General features: G+C 50.2%; 2 protein-coding genes across 5 annotated transcripts in view; one reads left to right on the top strand and one right to left on the bottom strand.

Annotated features, from left to right (window-relative positions):
• Positions 1 to 6,289: 6,289 nt before the first annotated feature.
• Positions 6,290 to 11,238, bottom strand: UTP11 (UTP11 small subunit processome component). Its single transcript, XM_054170652.1, has 8 exons — positions 11,128 to 11,238; positions 10,950 to 11,011; positions 10,276 to 10,378; positions 9,928 to 10,041; positions 9,167 to 9,265; positions 8,759 to 8,884; positions 7,116 to 7,226; positions 6,290 to 6,555 (listed from the first exon to the last, which is right to left on the bottom strand). The coding sequence occupies exons 1-8, from the start codon at positions 11,188 to 11,190 to the stop codon at positions 6,472 to 6,474; spliced, it is 762 nt and encodes a 253-aa protein (XP_054026627.1). The 5' UTR covers positions 11,191 to 11,238; the 3' UTR covers positions 6,290 to 6,471.
• A 318-nt stretch (positions 11,239 to 11,556) lies between these two features.
• FHL3 (four and a half LIM domains 3) overlaps positions 11,557 to 22,176 on the top strand; it is a 29,513-nt gene continuing 18,893 nt past the window's right edge. The window contains exon 1 of one of the 4 annotated variants that reach the window (XM_054170649.1): positions 11,557 to 11,644. The gene's annotated coding sequence lies outside the window, so the exon portion shown is untranslated. Of the gene's footprint in view, positions 11,645 to 11,809; positions 12,171 to 22,176 lie in introns of those variants that run through there. The other 3 variants (XM_054170651.1, XM_054170650.1, XM_054170648.1) reach the window with 3 other exon arrangements.

The following is a 22,176-nucleotide window of genomic DNA, read 5'->3' as shown; positions in this document are numbered from 1 at the left end:
GAGAGTGTCTACTGTGCAGGGAGAGGACAGGGTACCCCAGGTGCTTCCCAGTGCTGCACAGTGAGCACCTGCCCTGTAAGGGTGGAAAGGTATCCTCCACCTTCCCATCTGTGGGGCAGAGACCAGATTGGGACACCCTCCTGTCCTGCCCCACCGCTACACTCGGGCTGGGGAAACTTGCCCTGGGCTGGTATTGCAGCCAGGCTGAAAGAGGCATTCCTGGAGAGGCTGAGAACTGGGAGAGAGTCGTGGGTTTGGGGGTGCCTGGGCTGTGGCAGGGAAGAAGGACAGCAGATCATCAGGAGCAATTTGGATTGATAAAGGCAAGCAAGCCAGCCCGTGCTGTTATGTAATGCAGCTCTGTTGAAACAGTGCAGGAAAGTTGCCTTGTGCCAATAAATCAGGCAGTGGAGGAGCAGATGTGAGTCACACCTTGCTTCATATGCCCTCCAGTGTTTTCACTTATTGTTCCAGTTTTAAAGATTAATGGCACTCCAAGACAAGTATTATCTACGCTTCCATTTCATACTCCTTATCAGAAAGGCTTTTTCAGCATAATTAGCAGGGATCAAATTTTCCAAGTGGCTCGGCAGACTTGCTGCTGTGCCTTGTCTGCCCAGGACCCCTGGGACACCCTGCTGCTGCCGGCGGGCACGCTGCACCCTGACTGCCCACAGCGCCTGGACCCCGTGCCGAGAGGAAAGCCAGGGCTGGCAGCACCCAAGCAGGGGTGTGGTGGAGCAGCCCCCTGCCCCATGCTGCTGCCTTGCTCATGTGCTGCTCCGGGACACACAGGAAAAGAGGCAGGACAGGGCGGCTGTCGGTGAGTGGTACCCTCTACCCTGCCCAACAAAGACGGCAGCCTGCCAGTAGTGGTGGCTCCCAGAGAGGGACACAGCAGCTCTTCCAGTGCTGCCTGCACCCTGTGCCTGCAGTCCCAAAGCCAGGAGCTGTGCTCTGCCTGTCCAGCTGCAGCCCCACAGCCCCCAGAAGCTCTGGACACTGCGCCAGGGATGGGACCTGGTGGCACATCTTGCTTTGGGTCTGAACTGGGTTGGTAGCCTTTGAACATGGAGAAAGAATGGTCACTGCTGGCGTGTGGGTAGATAGCTCTTTCCTTCAGGCTGTTTGTTTTCTGGGCATTGAGGTGCTCACCAGAGGGTTAGGGTAGGCAGTATTTGATAGCTGGAGGGGTAACAGTGGCAGGTTCCTCGTCTTGGGAGCCCAGCCTGGCTGTAGAACAGGATGGTCAGGAGCGGGCAGAGGTGGTGGCTGGGGAAGGGAATCTGCTGGCACCTTGCCTCCAGCTTATCTGGGACTGCAAGTGCACAGTTTGGGTTCATGCACACTGTGTGCTGTGTCTCACAGGTAGACACGAGGGGTTCAGGGGTGTGGGGGATGCTGTGTGCTGTGTCTGTCTGCCCGTGGAGGTATTGAGGGTGTTGGAGAGCAGCAGGGCCGTGGGATGCATGTGTGGGGATGGAAGAAGCCCCAGGAGCACAGTGCCGAGCTCCTTGCTACATGTGATCAAGCTGTGATCGTTTCTATCATGAAGATAAACTGGCCATTGTTGCCAAAAATAAATGTTAGTGTTCCAAATCCACACTTCAATAGCACCAGCTCATTAGAGATGCATATCATTTGGCTCCAGTCCCACACCTTCCAACTCGTTATAAATATGCAGTTGCTGCTGGCTCTACCCCAATCATCTCTGCAATCAGAGCTTTTAATTAGGTTAATTAAATTGTATCAAACCTCGCAGGGACGCAGTTCACTGATGCTGATGAGGCAGCCAAAACAGACCTTAACTCTAGCTCTAATGAAGGCCCTGCTGCCTGCTGCAGCTAATGACAATGCATAATAAATTAGAGCTTCCCTAGAAAGGTGCATCAGGGCTTGTGCTTCAGTAAACGATGATCTATATGCACTAACTTACTGTTTCAGCCAAGCCAGAGACATCCTGGGAATATGTTCTCACTAAATAATGGGCTCCTACCTGCTCCAGGCAGTGCTGCTCACCTTGGATCTCTCAAGGCACTAAAAGCTTCAGGTATCTAACTGTGGAGATGGCAAAGCAAATATTTGCTGCTTTCACCTCGCGCAGCACTTGGTCTGCTCTAGTGCCTGGCTTCTCCCAGCAGAAGCAGCAGCAGGTATTTATTTGTTTGAAACCCCCTGTAATGGGATTAGGGCAGGAACATTCTGTTTGGAGTTTGTCCAAGGGCACACCGGTGGGAATGGGGATGATACCTCCTGCCCGGGCTGTTTCTGGCTGATAGCAGTCCCTGTGCTGCTCCCAGCCAGGTGGGTAAAGGTCTGGGTGGCCAAGGAGCACTGGAAGAGAGAGGCTGAGCAGCAATTAGTCATTCCTGATTTACATCCTGCTCTTTCAACTCCCTGCTGTGAAGCTGCTCAGGCTTGAGTGGAAGAACTCCACCACCCTTTTCTCCTTGATGCCCTTGGGCAAGTCACCTTAGCTGAACCTCGCTGTGAGGACAGCAGGGTCTTGATGACAGTCAGAGCCAGAGCAGCCAGTCCTGCCAGCTCCAGACACCTGCAATCCCACCCCGGATCACCACCACCGTCCTGCTGGTGACACTGAACAGCAGCATCAGGATGGCAGCAGGAGCTGCTGGACTCCTGGCTGTCCAGCTGCTGAGCCCTTGGTGAGTGGTTTCCTGACATGGAAATCGTGTGAGGGTGGTGGGATGGGTGGGATCAAAGCCTTCCTGCTCCTATCTGCTGAAAGAAAACCATGAAGAGGGCTCTGGGGTTCCTGAGTGTCCCTCCAGCCACCACAGCAGCAAACTGCTGGTGCAGACCTGGCAGTGGCTGCCCATGGAGGGCTCTGGAGCCTCACCTAGTGTGTTGGCTTCTCTTGTCATACCCCAGGAATGGGGTGAAAGATCCCACTGTGCTGGTCCCCAGTGTGGTTTAGGCTGGAAAGTGGGGCCTACAGGAAACCACCCTAAGGGCTGCTGGTGATTCTCCTGCTGGTAATATATTGTTGCAGTTGCCTAGAAATAATTCTGCAAGAGTTTTAATGTAGCCTGCTATTAACTTTTATAGACAGTCATTATCAATTGAGTTCTTCAGCTTGTACAAGGAATTACATGGAATTATTATATGGCACAATATTATTCTGAGTCACCTGAAACCTGAGCCGTGAATCTGTGGGGTATTTTGATATCTGTATCTTGCAAGCTGCAGGGAATCTCCTTGCTTAAAGAACCTGTTGGTTCAGGATTTGATACTATAATTATCACAAGGAGAAAATAGCTGTGGGCTGTTTCCCTTCCCCATGAGGGCCCAGCTAAGGAGGATGCCGGATCCCACCAATGTCTCTCTTCAGATCATGCACTGTGGCTGAGCTGGCCTTGTGTTTTGTGCTAAGGCTCTGACGCTTCCTGGACCCTTGCAGAAATGCTTCAGTGCTTTAGGGCTGAATGGGATGTTGGATGTGGGAAGCTGTTTACAGACAGGTCCTGTCCAGATGTGAAACAGGACTGAGGATCTTCCTGGGAAACAGAACCTGGACACCACTTTTGCTCCTCACACTTTCAAAAGTGTATAGGCTTGTCTGCCAAGAAAAATCAAAGTGGATTCTCCCTCCCATCAGATCCCCTTTCATCTGTGCTGTGGGGAGCCAGGTCATGGCACCAGAAGACAGCATTTAACCCAAGATGGCATTTTCAGTGTTTCAGTGTTAACTGCCTGGATGTTTCTCTGGACAGTGAGTCACAGTAATGCTGTGAAATGCAGCAATGGATGTTGGTCAGATAAAAGAGCTTTTTCTTTGATTTAGTTTTGGTTTTTTGAGCTGGTGCAAATCTTTTGCTGGTAGCTGATGGGAGTTCTGAAGGTCAGTTAGGTGTGGGTCAGCCCTATGTGCTAAGGTGGAAGTTCAGTGATCAGCTCCCACCAAATCATTGAACATTGCAGGCATGTGCACGAGAGCTGCCATCTCCTTTCTGTCTGTTGTGGCCACAAGAAGATAAACCACAGCTAACTGCATTTGTGCCTAGGCTTTTGTGGTCAGGGTCCAGCAAAAGTCTGATTGATGTAACACCACAGATCTAACAGTGCTCTCATTTCCCTTTAAGGCCTTCATGATTTTCCAGGGAAAAGTAACTCAGAATAGGCACCACTTCTGTTCCTCATGCAGTGAAGATAACATTGCCACAGCTCCCTGAGAGCTTGCAGCTCCTGTGTGCCAGCACACCGGTGAGAGCCACCACCAGAAGTGGTGTGGCATTTGATCTGATTTCCACAGTGAGAGCAATGATCACTCAAAGCCTCCCAGCTACTTAATGCATCCAACAATATCCTGTTTTTTCACTGGGAAGAGATGGCTCTCTTCCAAGCATTAGGTCATTTGTGCCTGTTGCAGTCCTTACTGTACTGGGCACTTGCCGCATCAGGCTCTTGGGGTGCTCCTGTTTGGGTTGTCCCTTCCCAGCTCCTGGCAGGCAGCAGCTCCTCAGGATCCCCTCCTGGAATTGCTGTTTACTTTCCCATCCTTTCCAGTAACTCTCTCAATGCAGGTAAAATTAACCCGGGATAAGGATCAAATATGTACCCACCTAAATCTCAGTCTAATGATCTCGCTTCAACGAGCCCCAGCCGCTGTGGAGGGGACCTCTGTCTGTGCTTTAGAAACAAAAGGTGCCCAAAACTAGAGGTGAACTTGGCAGTATTCCCAAAGTCTGGCTCCCGGCGTCTCTCGGGATGTGCCCGCTCCGGCTGCCGGTCAGGGAGCTGCCGTTACACATCCCCTGGCTTCCGTTCCGAGAGACGGTGAAACGAGCCCGGCTCTGCCGGGGCTGGCTCCGCAGCCTCGGGACTGCAGGCTGTGAACGAGCTGGATTCAGGGCTGCGGAACGCAAGGTTCAGAGCAAACCAATCCCGGAAGGCGCGGGACTGGCGACGGCGGGAGTGGAGCTCCCGTGAACACGGCCGAGCCAGCGGGAGCTGCTCCGGCAGAACCGGCCAGAGCACCCTGCCCGGGGCACCCGAGGGCACCGGCGGCGACGGGCTGAGGGAAACGCTGCGACCGCGGTAACCACTGCTCCCAGCCCGGCCCCGGTCCCTCGGCGCCGCTGCTCCCGCGCGGCGGGGTGCTGCTGCCCCCTGCCGGCCGGGCTGCGCCAGTGCTCCCGCAGCACGGGGGTCCCGCTGCCGCTTCTGCCGGCGGTGGGGAGGTAACTAACGGGGAAAAGCCTTCAGCCGTGCGTTATTTCTTTAGCAGGGAAAAGAACCGGGGACGTTCCCACACCGTGCAGTTAGCTGCCTTCCCCGCCCCGGTCGCCTGCTACTCGCGCCGTTACCAGTGGCATCGCCTGCACGGGAGTACCGCAGCTGCTTTAAGGACAAAGCCTGGTGCCTGCCTGAATCCCTTCCCAGAAGAAATCTCACAGAGATCCGGTCTGCAGCTGCACCTCAGCACCCGAAAACGCCGCGTTCCTGCGGGGAGCAGCCGGGAGAGCTCCCGCCGTGGGAAGCACCCGGGAACAGCCCCCGTCCTGCACAGGCCTGCGCTGCGTGCTGGCAGGCACGGCACTGGAGTGAGATAAGAGCAGGAATGCTAACGCCCAGGCTCCCAACTTGCCCCAACTGCTCCAGGACGCTCCGGGATTGTCTCCATTGTTCTCACCGACACCCCCTCCAACCACCAACGCTGCAAGCACCTGAGCACAGGACCGGCTCTGCCCCATGCTGGGCTCCTGCACTGCCTCTCCCTCTGCGTGTTTCAGTATCATCAGTCACACCTTGTCGGCAGCACTGGAAACTCCACGTGGAGGGGCACAAACACTGCCCCACTGCACAGGAGAACGCAGGGAAAGAACAAACAGTTTCTCAGCCACGGAGATCATCCACAAAGGTCAAGTTCTCCTTCCTTTCTGCACAGTGCAAGAAACAAACCCCTTCCTAACAATGTACCTGAACGTGGCTGCATGCCCTCAGCAATGTGTTTTGCCTCTTAACTGCTAAAGTGAAATACTTTGTGCAGATAAGTGGAATGGGAAAAGTGAAGAGATATTTAAAGGGGTAGGGGGGTAGTTATTAGAAAGGTAATAAATAATTCAGCTCCAACCTGCTTGAAACAGATGAAAAAGATGATCTGAAATCTCTGGTGCTTTTGGACATGTCACATCGTGGTCCCATTGCAGCACATGCTGTGTGAACCCACCCTCCAGCCCAAGTTTTGACCTTGACTTCTCAGGGCTTGTTTATGGTGTGTATTACAAGACTCTTCAAGTACCTCCTGTGGCTCCCCACTGTAAACACCAAGAGAACAAGCTCTGATTTATTAATCAATTAATTAGATACAATATGTATACCGCAGGCCCACGATAATGTGTTGTAATGGAGCTAGGAGGCTGCAGTGAAGCACAAATGGTGCATCAGTGCCTCCTGAGGAGAATGCTGTGTCTTTGGAAGCGAGGACAGTAACAATTGTTAGTGGGATGGTTAACGTTTCCGCTGAAACTTGAATTTGTAAATAGCTGGACTGGTTGTTGTCTCTTTCTTCACCTTCACTTTATGGGTTTTGTCCTGGAAACACAAAAGAGCAAGAAAAAAAAGATTTGTTCCCAAGTAAGAAGAAAAATCCCACCTCACAGAGAAGTCCTTGACTGGGACTGACAAGGCACTGGTACAAAATGGCACTTTGCACTGTTCAGGTGAGAGCAGTTATTTCCATCTGCTTTTTCACCTCTTGGTTCTCAGGCACAACCTGCTCTGTTCACAGGCACTGGTGAAGGGTGAGTCCCAATGAGAGAAACCATTTATTGCCCATTGAAGTTTTTAAGATCTTTTCATAACCTACAGAAACACTTCCATGCCCCTGCTACTCCTCCTAATCAAGAGTAGCAACAGCATTTTAGAGACTTGTGAGCACCACTCCAAAACGGAATCTTTTTCCTTGCTGACACTGCAAGAGTTGAACTAGCAGATATGATTTAGTAGCCATGGCACAGCTGGAATGCTTTATCTCCTTTCTCTGTGCTAAAAGAGGATCAGTAGTTTTTTGGAGCTACCTGGAAGCTTCAGGGTAAGGTCAGAGTGAAGAAATGCACACAGGAAAAACAAAGAACCAGAACCAAATCCCTCACCAAAAGATCTTTACGTGTCTGGATTTTCTGTGCCACAACAAACATGGCCTTCTCTCGTTCGATGCGCTGCTTCAGGAGGTCATACTGATTCTTCCTTTGCTGGGCTAATTTCTGGAGGGGGAAACAAAAAAAAGAAGAAGCTTTTTTAAGCTTCAGACACTGTGGTCTGTAACTTACTTGAGAGAGGAGCAAGTCTGTAATGGACTTCCTGCTGAGGCACAAACGTTGCTTCCATTTTTCAATCCATCAGAGAATGCTGCTTCAGTGATGGGGGCAGATTTCAGAGAAGCATTTTAAAATCTTCATTCTCATACTAGAGGTTTTCCAGCTGGGTCTTCTTTGTGCTTGTTTTAATCTCCTAAATCCACACATAAAACCCTGAACCTCTTCTAACCTAGCTTAGATGCTGCTCAGTTAAGTGGCTGGAATTTCATTTTTCTAAGTCCTCTGAATGTCACTGTTGAGTGCCAGGTAATGTTTAACTCCCTAATGAAACCCAAACTCATCCAGAGGAGGGGGGAAAAAAAAAAAAGACCTGAGACCAGTTCCTGAAGTGCTTAGAAACTGCACAGAGGCCTCCCAAAATGCAACTTGTTTGGTCACGTTTTACCTACGAAGAGCAGATGGCTTTCCCAGCACAAAAGTGGCATTACTGCAGGTGTGATTCAAGTAATTAAATCAAGGAGAGCGAATCCCAACATGCCTGAAATATGACTCAGACATTTGGAAAAGAAAACTTGTCAGTCTACAACTTGTCCAACTGCTTTACTGACAAGCCAACCTGAGAAAGCTGGCAAGGAGAAAAGGACCACAGGGGGGGTTGTTATCTGACATCTGAGTCAGAAAACAGCAGGTTACAAATTTATTGATTGGCAATTTCAGACAAATTTGCTCTTGCCTTGCACAGACCAGCTCAGGCTCAGGGACCTGCCCAACAGATCTAACCTACTTAAGAGGTATTTGCCACATTAGAGCTGAGTGTAGCCACTTCTAGGATGAAAATGCTGTGATGTTAAAACATCAGAATCAAAGTTGATTGTGTAAGCAATCCTGAAGGATCCTGAAACTTTAGCCAGAAAGTGAGACTACAGCTTAGATGTCTTTGAGAAGGAGGGATACAAATCTTGAATTTCAAGACACTTCACTCAGAACCTAAATGAAAAATGCCCAAATGCGTCTATGTTGGAATAAGCTTCTTCACATCCCTGAACAGAGATGCAAGGGGGTTTTGGGGAGGCACAAGGGAAGATGTAACAGTGGATGCTGCAAAATCACCCTGAAAATTGCAGCAATCCAGTGTAAAGCCAATCCCATAGGTGTATGTCATGCAGTGCAGAAAATATATCCACGTTGCCAAGGAAACTGCCTGATCACATCTCTACTATCCCTTTCTGGTCCACAGGCCACAACTCTTGATTTATAATCCACAGGGGCTGGAATACAACTGACCATGATCTCCATGTTGGTCCAGGAGAAAATGTGACTACAAGCTCCAGGCACTTGATGATTTAAGTGATGTCCTGTGTCACTAGGATGACGAAGAACTTTGTTCTCCTCCACAACAGTCCAAGGAATCCTTTTGGTGTTGATTACATAAAAGATACAGAACATTAAGGTAACCAGAGTACAAATAGCAGCAGTACCTTTAAGTGGACAGGATCAGTGGCTCCCTTCAGAGTCTGTTTCTGCAGCGTCGCAATGGTCGGTCGGTTGTACACCCTACCCACAAGCTCTGGAACAGTATTCAGATGAGTTGCAATATCAAACTCCTGAACTGTAAATAAAAAAAGAGAAACTCACATGAGCTTCTTGGATGCCCAGCACACCTTCCAAACATGCAGTTTAAGCAGGGTCAGCAAAGGGCACCCCAGCGACACAGCTCCTGCAGAAATGAGGTCTGATGTAGATCCCAAAAGAGATTTCTAGACCATCTGAATTAGGTAAAAAAACATTCTTTTCTTCTATGATAAAAGCACGAAGAAAGCACTGTACTGTTTTAAACAGCCACCAAGGGAACATCCCAGAAGGTTTCTATCAGCAGCAGTCTGAGCCTTGCCTTCTTTGCGGCTATCCAGGAAGAAGAGATGCTTGTTGGGGCTCTTCCCCTCGGCGTCCAGCAGATGGAGCTCCGACTTCAGCCGCTCGATTTTCTGTGGGAAGAGAACTGATGGGCACTGCCAGCCTGGGCACAGAACCCCCCTGCAGCCCTGCCTGTCTGCTTCTCGGGCACCTGAACCCTTCCTTCCCATCTGAAAATACACCTAGCCCATGTTTATGCCATGTCTCCATAACCCCCTGGAGAAGATGGTAGCTGATTTCTGGTGTTACCCACCCAAATGTGCACAATGCCCTTTCCAAAGCATTATCTGTACAGCAGACAAAAGGGGCAATGACTGCCACGAGATCACCAGCAGGAGGAGGAAGGAAAATTGAAAGCTGACTTGTTTTAAGTTTTTATCTGCAGCATTGATCAGCATGGGACCAGGAAACATTTTCAGTGGGCCACATTTCTATTGATCGCCTGCCCACCATACTCAAACAACCCTCACTTCTTTATAAAGAAGCAATAACATATCTTTGATGTCTGAAATCCAGATCAGAAATTACTGTTTTATAATGTGTAGTAGAGTTTTTGTTACTTATTGTACCTCTAGGTTCTACATGCTTAGCTCCACTGAAATGTCCATCTGTCATTTCCAGCACTACACAACCAGATTTCACTGACCCTATAACACAAGAGCTAACAACCACCAGCACCACAAAAAGAACAGTTCTGGGCAAAGTGGAAAACTCTAAAGAAGTGAAGCATTACCTTGGCTTCTGCCATTCTTTTCGTTTCCACATATTTAATATCCTGTGTCCTCATCAGTTTCATCTGTTCCGGGGTCACTTCATCCTTTGGCTGCTTCACTACATGAACGCCATCCTGAAACCAGGCAGACACAGCACTTAGAGTCACCACTCCAGTTACAGTGCACTATGGGTCCTAATAGTGAAAGCTAAAAGAACCTTTTGTCCTTTGCCCCTCATCTTCCTCAAAGCCTTCCACAGGCACCAAACCAAGCCTGCTATTTTATTTACTAATTTGTAAATTAAACCAAAAACAAGGTTGAAAAAAAAAATGTTACTTAGAGCAAGAGAAAGCAATTTAGTGTCTCACCCGGAGCTGTGAACGTATCATTTTAAAGTAGAACTCATCAGGATTCTTGTCCAGCGCTTTCTTTTGAAGCGCTCTGAGTGCATTTTGTTTCTTGTGATAGTCACTGGGAAAAAAACAAAAAGAAATCAGTTGATCAGCAGCTTCTCCATGTTCACACTCCCTGACGAGATGCTGAGTCCTTCAACGTGATGCCCAGAGCTTTTGAGACAACAGAGAAGACTCCAAATGTGGGGTTAGACACCAACAAAGAGTGTTAGCTTTACAGTTTGTTCCTTAACAAACCTGAAAGTGAATAGTGTCCAACCGTGTTAAGGGAGCAATGGACATTCACTATTCTGCAAAGCTTACAGAGCTGCTTCAAACTCCTGGATCTTCTCCAGAATCAGCCATTAAAGATGGAAGATAAAGCTAAGTTCAGCATTAATCACAACGATAGCGACGTTGTGATGCTTTCGCCCTCCACCCTCCCCTTCCCTCTGCCTCAGCGCACAGACATGTTCCTGTCCCGGTTCTTTTAAGCAGCCTGGCAGGTAGGATCGGGGACAGCCATGCTGGGACCACCACCCCTGCTGGCTGCTACCCGCCCCGGCCATCCCGACCCTGTGCTGCGGGAAGTCGCCCAGGCCAACCTGGGGTCACCCCAGCCGCCCACTCCCCGCGGAGGAGCCACTCACCGGGCGCGAAGCCGGTAATCCTTCTTCTTCTCTAGCAAGCCAAGCTTCTTCCGGGAGGCAGGCTAGGGGAGAAAGGCAGAACGGCAATGGGCGGCTGCCGACCGCGACCGCGGCCCCGGCCCGGCCCTGTCCAATCAAGCCCGGCTCGGCTCGGTTCGGCCCAGCCCGGCGCACCGACCTGTGCCCGCTCGCGATGCGGGCGCTGCCCCGACTTGGCGGCTTTCCTGAAGGCGGATGACATGGCGACGGCCTCTGTTCGTCCGACTCTAAACCCACTGCCGGCCACGCCGCACCGGCTCGGATCGGCGCCGCCGCAGCCCCGCGCCGCGCAGGAGGCGGAAGGGGAGGCGCCGCGGGGTCAGAGGTGGCTCCGTCTCCATGGCCACGGCGGGTCCCGCCCCCTCGCCGGGCTGACCGGGGCTCCCCGCGGCGCCGGATGAATCTTTGAAAGGGTCCCGCCGTTGCGGGGTGGTCCGGGTGCGGCGTGTCCGCCGTGCTCTGAGCCTCGTTCGGGGGCCGGTATGACCGGGTACCCGCCGAGCTCTACGCGTCTCTCTTCCCCCGTCCGGTTGCGTGGAGCCGGCGCTGCCAGAAGGGGGAGCCGCGGGGCGGGTGGCGGCGTGGGCAGCTCCGTGGGGCTGCTCTGTGCCTGGTGTTGGGAGCCGAGACCGGGGCTTCCCTGGGGACGGGAGCTGGTGCGTTTCTCTATGCCCCGCTCAGGGACAGAAGAGCCCGCAGCTGGCCGGTTCTACCGGAGCCTGGCAGCGTGGCTCTCCCGGCCCGCCGACAGCGCCGCGCTTTGCCTTGCCTCGCAGTGGGTAAGAGGGGCGGGTGGCTCCGTGGCAGCAGGGCTCTGGGCTAGCGGCTCGTAAGCGAACGGGGAGGCGAAGCGACTAGTGCCCGGCTGGCTACCCTGGGAGGGGCGTACAGCTGCGTCCCGGGGCGCATCCCGCTGGGGTCGGGAGCGGATGCTCGGGCTGTCGGCAGGGTGCCGCTCGCATCCACTCGGAGTAGGAGCTTGTGCGGGGCGGGCACCGGGCGACTGAGTCCACCGCCCCCGGCCCGGCCCAGCCCAGCCCGCCGCCCCTCGGCCCCGCCCCGGGTCGGGCTCCGCGCCGCGCCGTGGGGCTGGCGAGCAGAGTCGAGCGGAGCCGAGCCGAGTGAAGCCTGCCCACCGCCAGGCGAGCAGCGAGCCGGGTACGGCCCCGGGACACCGACCAGGTGGGTCGGGTCGGGTGGTGGCGGGAGCCCGGGGCCAGCGGCGGAGAGAGTTGCCGTGCGCTTTGCCCCCGGGCGGCCTGGGGGAGCGGGGAGGGGCTGGGAGGAGGGTGTCCCCGCGGCGGTGTTCCCTTGCCCCGGAGACGGGGCGCCACCGGCCCTGGCTGCGTTTGCTGTGTCGCTGCCCGGGATGCATCTCGTCCAGAGAGCTCCGCGCCGGCTGTCCCGGGAAGCACAGCTTGAACCGTTTTCTGAAAGGAAAAGAAAGTCCTCGGGCCGTGCCTCCTCCGGGCTGTGCAGTTGCAGCGCTTTGAGCTGTGCTTTATTGAGAAAAATGAAACTTTACCCTACCAATAAAGTGGGAAATAACCCAAACGCTCGCACGCAGGGCAGAGACTTTTCCAACAAATCCTCCTCGTTTGCTGTGTCCCGAGGGTCCCAGGCTTTGGGAAGGACCACTCAAAGCTTTGCTTTTTGTGTGGGGGTTAAACAAAGAGTCAAAGTCACGGTTTGCATCCTGCAGTTAACAGACGGCTCAGCACCTTTGCAAACTGTTGTTGGTTTGGTTTGTTACTGAACACAATTTTGTTTCGGTTTGTTAAGTTTTCGTAAGAAAAGGTAACATTTTCTGGTTTGGTTAAAGTTTTGTCAGTGCTTGTACCTGTGGTTAGGCTCATCACTTGGACTCTGCCATGAGAACTCAGGGAAGTGTTGGGTTTATGTTACAGTTGCCCTGGGTGCGGCGTGTTGGGGGAATTGCCCTTCGCTGACTCGCACCTCCGGGCATGGCCTTTGCTGCTTCCCCTTCTTGGAAATCATAAAGGTGATTCGCACATGGAAAGCCCTGGGGTAAGGCCCCATAGACCAGGCTGAGGGTCTGGGGAATTCCTTTTGCTGGTGGCAGCTCAGGGAGGGTTTCATTAGCTTTTCTGAGCCCTGACCAAGCACTCAGCGGCTCCTTGAACTGCTGGGAAGGTGTGATTGTCAAATATTCCTTTATTATCAATTTCTGAGAAACGTTTTCTTGCCTGTTTCCTCAATCTCTCATATTTAAATATCCACCTTTGCCATCAGTAATGTTTTTCTGGTGTTCACAGAGGTGTTGAAGCTGCCTCATTGCCCTAATTTGCTTTGTCAAAATGCAGTTTGACCTCTGTACAGGCAGGCCAGCAGCTGGGCAGTGGGAGAAGGGAAGCTTCACTTCTGTCCTGGCTTACTTTTGTGCCATCTTCTTTCCTTTTCCCAGGATGGTGACCATATGGTTCTCTTGGAGGCATGGAGTTGTGAGTGTTAGTTTAATTCCTGCCCAGCCAGAGCTGCAGTCTTGTGTGCTTTTAAGACTCGTGGTAGAGCAGAGGAGACAAAAATGTTGGCAATATAGTTAGTTGTGGGCACTAATTATAGTGGATGCTCTACAGCAAAAAGTATGTTTTGCAATAGGAACTCCTTAAACCTGTCATAGGGAGTGGCAGGGACGCACCGAAGGCTGGGTGGTGTTTGGAAATATCCAGAATTCCCTAACAGGAATCTTGTGAACGGTTCCATGGTCTCAGCTCCTGGAGAAACCACTGTGTCTCCATATTGGATGTTTTTGAGGTGTCTTTTGAGGGAAGAGCTCTGTATCTTCCCACCCCTCAGAACAGCATCCAAAGATCTGAACAGGGACTAGTGTGCTGAAGGTCAGGCTGGTTCTCTGGTCTTTGGGAGGACAGCAGGTCACTGAAGGATCTGCTGTAGCCTTCTGCAGCATGTCTGCTATCAGCTCTGCATCCTGTTTACATTGCAGTTTGTTTTAGAGTGGACTCTGAGGCAGCCATGCTGTCCAAGGACACAGCAGCTGGGTGGCTCAGCACTCTGAGGTGATCATGGGGAAGAAAGGCTGGAGCCTCTTTGCTGGCCTGTGGCACTGTGGTTGCCCTGGTGACACACAATTTCTTGTTCTGTAGAGTACCAGCCCTGTGTAGCTCCAGGCAGTGCTCACAGGTCAGGAGTTTTCTGAGGTGTATGAGCTCAGAGATGTCCTGTGGGGTTTTGGGGCCAAACAGCTTCAGGATGGAGATGAACCCTTAGCTGATGGCACCAAGAAAACCTTCTCTGTGGGCACGGTGCTGAAATTCTCAGTGCACCAACTTTGAGGGTCTTGGTTCTGTTCACAGCCAGGACTCGCTTGCTTTGTGGGGTAAGATGCTTTTACTGGGTCATAATTGCAGCTGAGATGACACTGTGGCATGACCTGCTGTGTTCTGAAATGTCAGCAGGAAAATGGAATAAATTGATTACTTTTAGTGCTCAAGTGATTCCTACCCCCTCTCCTTGCAAAAATACTTCTATGGTGCTCACCACGCTGATACACAAGATGTTCACAGTGGCCTGCTGGGCTCCTCATTCAGGTCTGGGGTGTTTTCACTGTCCTTGGCTTGCATGAGGTCATGCTGGAAGAGCCCTAATTGCAGCAGTAGCCTCAGGAAAGAGGCATGAAAGTCAACTTCTTACCTCTGCCTCACCTTCTGCGTGAGAGTTTCCATAGACAGAGAAGGCGTTTATGGAAAACTGGGGACTGGCTGCTCTGAACGAAAGCCAAACTTCTCAAACGGGCAAACAGCTTCAAATTTTCTTGTACCAGCTCCAGTGAGGAAGCCTTTTCTCCTCTGGCATTCAGCATTCGTACCCCTTGTTGACAGCCACTGTTCCTGGATTGCCTGTGCCCACCTCAGAGCACCCAGCTTTGCTGGTTTCAAAGGGACTTGACAGCTCTGCTGCTTGCTGTGAAGCTGCTGCAGCGCTCCCCATTGTGCTGTCATCTGGCAGAGAGGAGGTGGCATTTCCCATGAAAGCTCCGTGGTGACTAGACTTGGGCCATTAAGAACCAGTGGGTCTTTAGCTACAGATGGAAAGAAAAATGCTCCATTCTGTGGAGATGCAGTTGCTGAGAAAAGTCTGTGGTCTTTGTTTCTTCTCTTCCTTCCGTTCTGCCCTGGTTTTGCCAGGTGTAAAATACAATTGTCAGCAGTTTACAGAGGGGGAGTGTCAGCTTTCCTGTTGAAGAAAATATCAAGGGTCTGATTGTGAAAGGAAAGGGGAAATGGAAGAATGCCACATGGCTTCCACCTTCCTGTATTTCATCCTAGCAGAACTGCCTCTGCTGAGTGACTCACTTTGTGTCTGTTGCTTTTTTTGCTAAATGGAGAGCAGTTTTAACAGATGATTCTGCCCTTACTCAACAGGAACCCACCGAGGGGATAATGTTACTCTGGGAGGGATCAGAAAGACATCTTCAGTAGGGTTAAGTTTATTGTTAATCAACAGTTATTAGAAAGGCATTAATCCAAATAACCAATGGCATAAAAATCCTGAAAGTGATATTCTTGTTCTTTGTGCAGTCTCACTCTGGTTTTATTTGGCCAGTGGTCATCCAACTGTTAACATTAGCTCACATCTGCCTTCTGCTTTGTGTCCTTGCTGAACAAGTTTGTTGATGTTTATACCCAACCTGCCCAGTGCTGGTTCTGTTCAGGAATATAAATTATCTTCCAGCACCAGCCTGGTGGCTGATGCCAAGGACATCATCTGAAGTGCTTCCTTACTTAGTTTTGATCATCTGAGCTACAAGCCAGAGGAATGTGCTGTACCTAACCTGGAGCTGTTAGCAATCCCCAAAACCATAAATCCAGTGAGTGGAGAAGCCAGTGCAGGTGATGGGACAGCTGGGGCCGTTTTCTCTACACGAGGGGGAAAGGGACCTCTGAATAGCTCAAGGAAGTGCTCAGTGTTGTTGGAATGGCTGCAGATCTGCTTCCCTAGTGCTTCCTGCAGCACATGTTACACTTGACCCTGCCAGCACTAAACGCCAATAGGAGTCAAGTCATTGTCCCCAGTGGCAGATTAAAGTGCTTGGCCATTGTTGAGAGTCCAAGATTTTCCTCTCTCACCCTGTTTCAATGACTGCTTGGATGTGCAGCCAAAGTAAACATGAGCTAATAAAAAAAGTAGAGATAACAGATACAGGCTAGCTGTTGTGGACTGAACAGGCATGCTGCAGCACAAAGATGGGTGAGTTCTGCTAGCTTCTTGTCTGCTTTAGTTTTGAAGCTCAGTTACCTGGAGAAGAGGTGATACAGCTCATAACTTCCTTTTTCTGATTCAAAGGGTACACACAGACAGAGATCTGTTAGGCTGCTGAGGATCTTCTGCCTGCCTTGCAAGGTGCAGCATGCAAGCCCTGGGCTAGCTCCGGAGCTGGAAGTGCTGTGGTAGTCCATGCAGCCTAGGAGTACTTTCCTGTATCTCCCACAGTCCATTTCCTTGGCACTAAGAGCATTTTTAATTGACTTTTCACTCTTTGTCCTCTGTACAGAGCCAGTGAAGGCTGTTGCTGTGAGGTAACATTGAGGTCAGTAGTCTGCTGGGGTTTGTAAGGAGGTGAGTGGCTATCAGGAATGCCTGGACTTGTGGTATAGAGAAGAATGAGATTGGGAGAGGATCAGAAATCTTTGTGTGTGAAGGCAGTGTGGAGTGATAGGGGTTGGCTTGTCCCTGCATTGTGTGATGCAGTGCTGTTGAGCTCTGTTACAGAAGGTGCTGAAGTGAATAGCTGGAGAGGTGCTACAGCTGTGTGGATCTACAACTTTTTAAGTGCTTGAGTGTTGCTAGGATGCAGAATCACTGTGTGTCTGAGCACGGCTGACCTGCTGAAGTCCTTTTGCAGGGGCTTTCTTTGCTTTCCTCTTCCTGAGGCCAGGGTCAGTGTGCCTTTGGCTCTGGTGGAACAGTGCAGTCTTGTCCTCTAGCCTCTTTGGTGGAACGGCAAGCAGTGATCAAATGCTTCTAGAGAAGCTGAGGGCTGTGAGTGTGATATGAATTAAAGGCTGCTGGGCAATAATTACCATGAATGATGCAGACAAGTCCAGATCTACGAACAGTTTTTTCTTCTTTCATCCCAAGCCAGTCATGGCTTATGCTGACAGCGCACCTGGAAATGAGGTAACCGAATGCTCTGCCCACATTGTTCAGATCTGCTGGGGCTTGGGCACAGATGGAGCCTCTGTTTGCTCTGCTCCTGGGCAACCTTTGTTCTTCTGCAGCCAGGAAGTCTTCCTGATGAAATGAGACAAGACAGGGTGCTTCTCTTCCTTTCTCAGGAAAGACGCTCCTAAGCCACCTGTAGTCTGACTTCCCTGAGAAAGACCCTCTCCAGACGTGGAGATCTTGCTGCTGTTGAAGTATGAGGCAGAAATGCTCCCAGCGCTGCCTGAACATGTTATTTAGGTCAGTTGCAAGGAAGACGGCAATATGAATCAGAAAAGGAGCTGGAAGAGGAGGAAAGTCATTAGACAGCATCTTGATGTCGCCTGCCAATGCAGGATTATCTTTTTTTACTGCCAGCACAAAAAAACGCTTGGAGATCACATTCATTGTCTTCTGCATTCTCTGTACACTCCTGTAACTGTGAGTAACTGGACTGGAAGTGAAAAGGCTGCAAAGAAAACTTTTGTCTTTATCTCTTTGCATTGGAGTTCCTATTTGCTTGTGTGTTAACTGATCTCTCTGAAACAGAGATAGAGCAAGGTCTCCTCCTTATCCCTCTGAAAAACAGGATACCTCAGAATTGCTCCAACTGCATCCATTTTGGGTGAGTGACTCTCCAGAAGATGCTTTTGGCATTTCTGTGTCAGCTGCCGGCTGGTGGAGCACTGGCTGAGGTCTGGGTTGATTTCCCAGCAGGTAGTCGGTGGGCAGAGCCCAGTGTGCAGCAGCTGCACCACCAAGCCCTGGGCTGTGCAGAAGTCGAGCACAGCCACAGGCTGGGTGCGCTGGGCCAGGGGCTGGGCCAGAGGGACGTCAGTGGTGGTGGGAAACCTTGGAAAGTCGTCCCATTGGGCAGGGCTCTGCTGAGCACTCCATTTCCCTTCCCAGAGGAAGCAGCCTGAGTTTCCCCATTGCTCTTGAGAGACCTGTAGGCTGAAACAAATTATTCTTACGTAGCAGAACACAGTGGGACCAGCCTTAACTGATGAAGCAATTTGCCAGCTTTCAGCCTCCAGGTCCCTGGTCCCTCAGGGCTTTCCAGTGTAATTTCTTGGGTCGCTTTCCCAGAAAGATCCTCTTGGATATATTCTGTTGGCAATACCCTGGCTCATTACAGGCCCTTTTCTTTTTCCAAGAGGCAGCTCTTGTTAGCTTCGTTCTCACAGTATTGTTTTCTTTCTAGAAGAAGCTTTTGCTGGCTCTCCTAAACTATCACATGGGAATTGCTTACTCGCTTAGTTGTTGGGGGGGGTTTTGTTGTTGTTGGGTTTTTTTGGTTGTTTTGACCCAAAGCTGTGCTTTGCTCCCCTCTGTAATGCTGCCAACATCATTTCCAGTCTCTTTTAAGCATATGTTTTGCAATAATATCTAAACTCTTGGCTCCAAACAGCTGCCTTACAGAGATTAGTATCTTTTAACGAAGGACTTGAGAAGCAAAGAGTGAGAACAAAAGCGGTATCTTGAGAATGTGTAAGACCATCTTGACCTTTCCCAAAGGCCTCAGCCTAGAGTTCAACATTCAGCTATCAGATGGCAGAAATCAGGGTGGACTCCAGTTTGCATAGTCCTCTGCCCCGTCACTGTGTGCTGGAAATGTGCTCTGCACATTGTTGCCATCTGGGCTTGACTGTGCTATTCTTATAGTCTCCAGGGAGCCTTCCCTAGCAGAGCTCATCGCTGATGGAAGTCCTCTCTGGCTGACCTTGCACTGAGGCTAGTATTAGCAGTGTGGAGTTTTGAGATTTGACAGCAGCATTCTTCAGAGGAAGAAAACTGGCTTGGGAAATGTTTTGTCCTGGCTGGGAAAGAAGGTCAGCCACGTTCTCCAGGTATCCAGCTGGGTATGTGGTATTAAACTGGAGAGGGAGTAGCTCAACGTTAATATTTTCAAAACTTCAGGAGAAAGTGCTGCAGGAATGCAAGGGCCTCAGAAAGCCAACTGAAAAAAATGCCTCTGCTTTAGGGGGGAGAACTGCATGTAGAGCTGTGAAGCTGTAGGAGGCTGTTCAGGAGATGAGCAGCATGGTAGGAATATGCCCCATGTTTTCTGATATTAAAAAGCTTCTCCTTAGTTTGCATCAGTGCATGTCTGGGAGGCTGCAGAAATAAAGATTGATGTCTAGAGAATTGGCATCTTTGGCAGGGAAATCTCTCTCCCAATTAGCACATTGCTCTACTTGGGTTGCTGGTGAGTTGAGTTTCACCAGCTGCTGCCGTGTCCTGGAGAAGATCCTGCACTACTCTTTAAGGATTTATATTATGCAGGGGCAAAAGTAGAGCCAGAAGACCTGCACACACCACAAAGATCCTTTCCTGGTGTTATGTGCTCTGTACATCTTTTTATGGTATTCCAAGCTTTTTACCTTCGCTTGCATGAGTGAGCCTGAGGTTATGGTGTTCTGTTTTGCTCATTCTTTGGTAGGACAGGCAGTTGAGATGTGTTGAACCTGGAGCTGAGGCTTGGAAGCCCAGGGAAGTTCCAACAGTCTGCTTTTCGGAGGAGCTCAGCTGATTTTGCCTGAATCAAAAGAATGGGCAGGAGCTCAGCATCTCTGGAGCTGAGAGGCCAGGGAAGAGGTTAACAAATACAAAAAACAGGCAAGAACAAACCCCAAATTGCTCCCAGCCTCTGTTCTGAGGCTGTAAGTGCTGTGGTTCAAGTTTGCAGTGTTGCAGGAGCAGGGAGTCCATGCTCTTGCTCACACCCAGCATCTTGCAGTGCGTGCCCACAGCCCCCTCTTCCCTTATCACACTGTTCCATCCTTCTGGCAGTTTTATGATGGGCTGCTGAACCTGTGGCACCCATTTGTCCTCTGCTCCCTCTGCCTGTGCCAGCCCATCCTCAGAGAAAAGTCTCCCTCTTTGGCCTTTTTCAGTCTCCAGCAGTACACAGGTTGGAGCTCACTTGAGGCTACATTTGATGCAGACTCCCAGGAGAGGGTCCCAGAGGCTCCTCTCCTGCAGCTCTGTCCCTTTGTTTCCCAGGCTGAGGACTCCAGCCTCCGCTCAGCCGGCCAGCCCTCACTCAGCCACACTCTGGAGAAATCTTAGTGGAGAGTTAGACCTGGCAGATGGAAGCTGTTACCTCATTCCACAAAAATGCTTTGTTATTGAGAAAATGGAAACTGTCTGAGGTTTGGGAGCTGAATAGAGTCATTGGTGTCTGTTTTAACCGCAGTTTGGTGGTGACTGCTGAAAGTTCCCCTCTGGAGCATTCCCTTTTCCTACACCCATAATCTTCAAGCCATCAGAGAGCTGCAGTGATTTAACTCTAGCTGAGCAAAGGCTGAATACTGTTGCATACTCTGCAGAAACTTTGCTGAAACCTCAGCATCTTCCAGAAAAAGAAAAATGGCTCTCCAGTAAATAACCCTTTCCAAACTGCAGGCCAGAAAAAAGTGATCCCTATGGATACTAAGCCAAGTCCAACTTTTTTCCCCCCCCCCCCAATCTCAGCTGTGCCTCTTGTTTACTTGATTTTAAAAAGCTGCATTGAGGTTATGCAGGAACTTCTCTTGTAGGAAAAAGGGCCAGGCGCGGAGGCTTGTGTTTTGTAATCCTTTAGCACAAGCATCAGACTCCAAGCTCTGAGGAGACATTTCATCAGTCAATTTCAGCACTGGGGATTTGGGAGCACGGGGGAGAAAATAAAAATGGGAACTGAACTGTTCACAAGCTGGTTTTCATATTGCTGTGATTAATGAGCCTAGTTGCTGCAGAGGAGCATTAACTAAATACAAGACCTGTTTTGGTTAACAGATATTTGTGTGCATTAGTGAAACTGGCATCTGATGCCTCCTGCTAAGAGCATTGCTTGCACATTATTCACCAAGTGCCTTAATAGAGCTGGAAGCAGCCCTGATAGCTTTTTTTTTTTTTTTTTGTAAACACAATGAACTCTATTTATGTATTTTGAAACAAATGAATCTTAGCAGACCAAGTGAATGTCTTCCAGAAACCTAGAAGACTGGAACCACAAGATAGTAAATATTTAATTATTCCCCCCAGAATGTAAACGTGACCTTGATATTTTCAATTTGTTTACCCAAATTTCAAGTGTTCACTTAAATTACTACAGTTCTGATCTTGTTATCTGGGCAGGAGGGTGACTAGTCAGCATCTTCACCAAATTTCTTTAACTATCAGCGTGAGTTTCAGTACCAGCAATGTGTTTAACCCAGCTTTGTCAGGCAGAACCCAGGATCAGCTAAAAAGCTGCAAGGAACTGTGCCTGTTCTACATCCCTGCTCTCTGTGGGCTTACAGTGGAACCATACAAATCCTTTCCAGGCTGAGCTCTGCCTCCTGAGCTCTTCAGGAATTTGGGTTGGTTTGTTTGGGTTTGGTTTGAATATAAAATGCAATTTGTAAAAATAATTAACAGATTTCCCCCCCCCCCAAACTATCTCACCACTTTAGAGCCTATTCTGGACAAGTTGTTCCTAGAACTGTAAGCCAACCTTGTTTCTTGAATGATCCAAGCCCCCACAGGATTTCCCTTATGTGAGTTTATCAGGGGTTTGGTGGCTTCTGTTGTCATTCAGATCTGTGTGGCTGCAGGTTGTGTGATGTTCTCTGCTAAAACATCCTGCAAGCTAAGTAAGTACTGCTGGAGAAAATGACTGGGGTTTGAACCCTTCTACTGAAATGAAAGCAATTGAATAACAATATAAGCTCTCTGTCTTGAAGGCCTAAGTTCAGCATGGTTGAAGACAACAATTCCTCTGAGCTCCACATCAGATGGCAGCGCTCCTAGTTACTGTTCTATGATGTGCAGGTGGGGAATGAAGAACAGCAATAAGAAAGTAGATCCTGAACTATTTTGGAGTGCAAGGAGTGCTTCTCTCAGCATCATGTGCCCACATTCCAGCCTAAACTGCTGACTTTTGGCAGGCTTTTGACCTCACCTTGGAATTCCACTACCCTCATTTAAGGGCAACATGGCTCTTCCTCTTCCTAAGAACTAACACGGTTTGAAGTGGTGC

The sequence above is a fragment of the Dryobates pubescens genome, chromosome 20 (genome assembly GCF_014839835.1).
Source record: "Dryobates pubescens isolate bDryPub1 chromosome 20, bDryPub1.pri, whole genome shotgun sequence".
In the NCBI taxonomy this organism is placed as follows: domain Eukaryota; kingdom Metazoa; phylum Chordata; class Aves; order Piciformes; family Picidae; genus Dryobates; species Dryobates pubescens.
Note: the sequence above shows the minus strand (reverse complement) of the source record. Positions and strands in the feature narration are given on the sequence as shown.

Excerpts from the sequence above, each read along its gene's own strand:
- UTP11 (XM_054170652.1), bottom strand. The coding sequence starts at position 11,190 with ATGTCATCCGCCTTCAGGAAAGCCGCCAAGTCGGGGCAGCGCCCGCAT. Across the intron at positions 10,042-10,275 it reads TGATACGTTCACAGCTCCGG|GATGGCGTTCATGTAGTGAA; the intron begins GTGAGACACTAA and ends GCCTGGTTTCAG. Across the intron at positions 6,556-7,115 it reads AGACACGTAAAGATCTTTTG|GACAAAACCCATAAAGTGAA; the intron begins GTGAGGGATTTG and ends TTGTGTTTCCAG.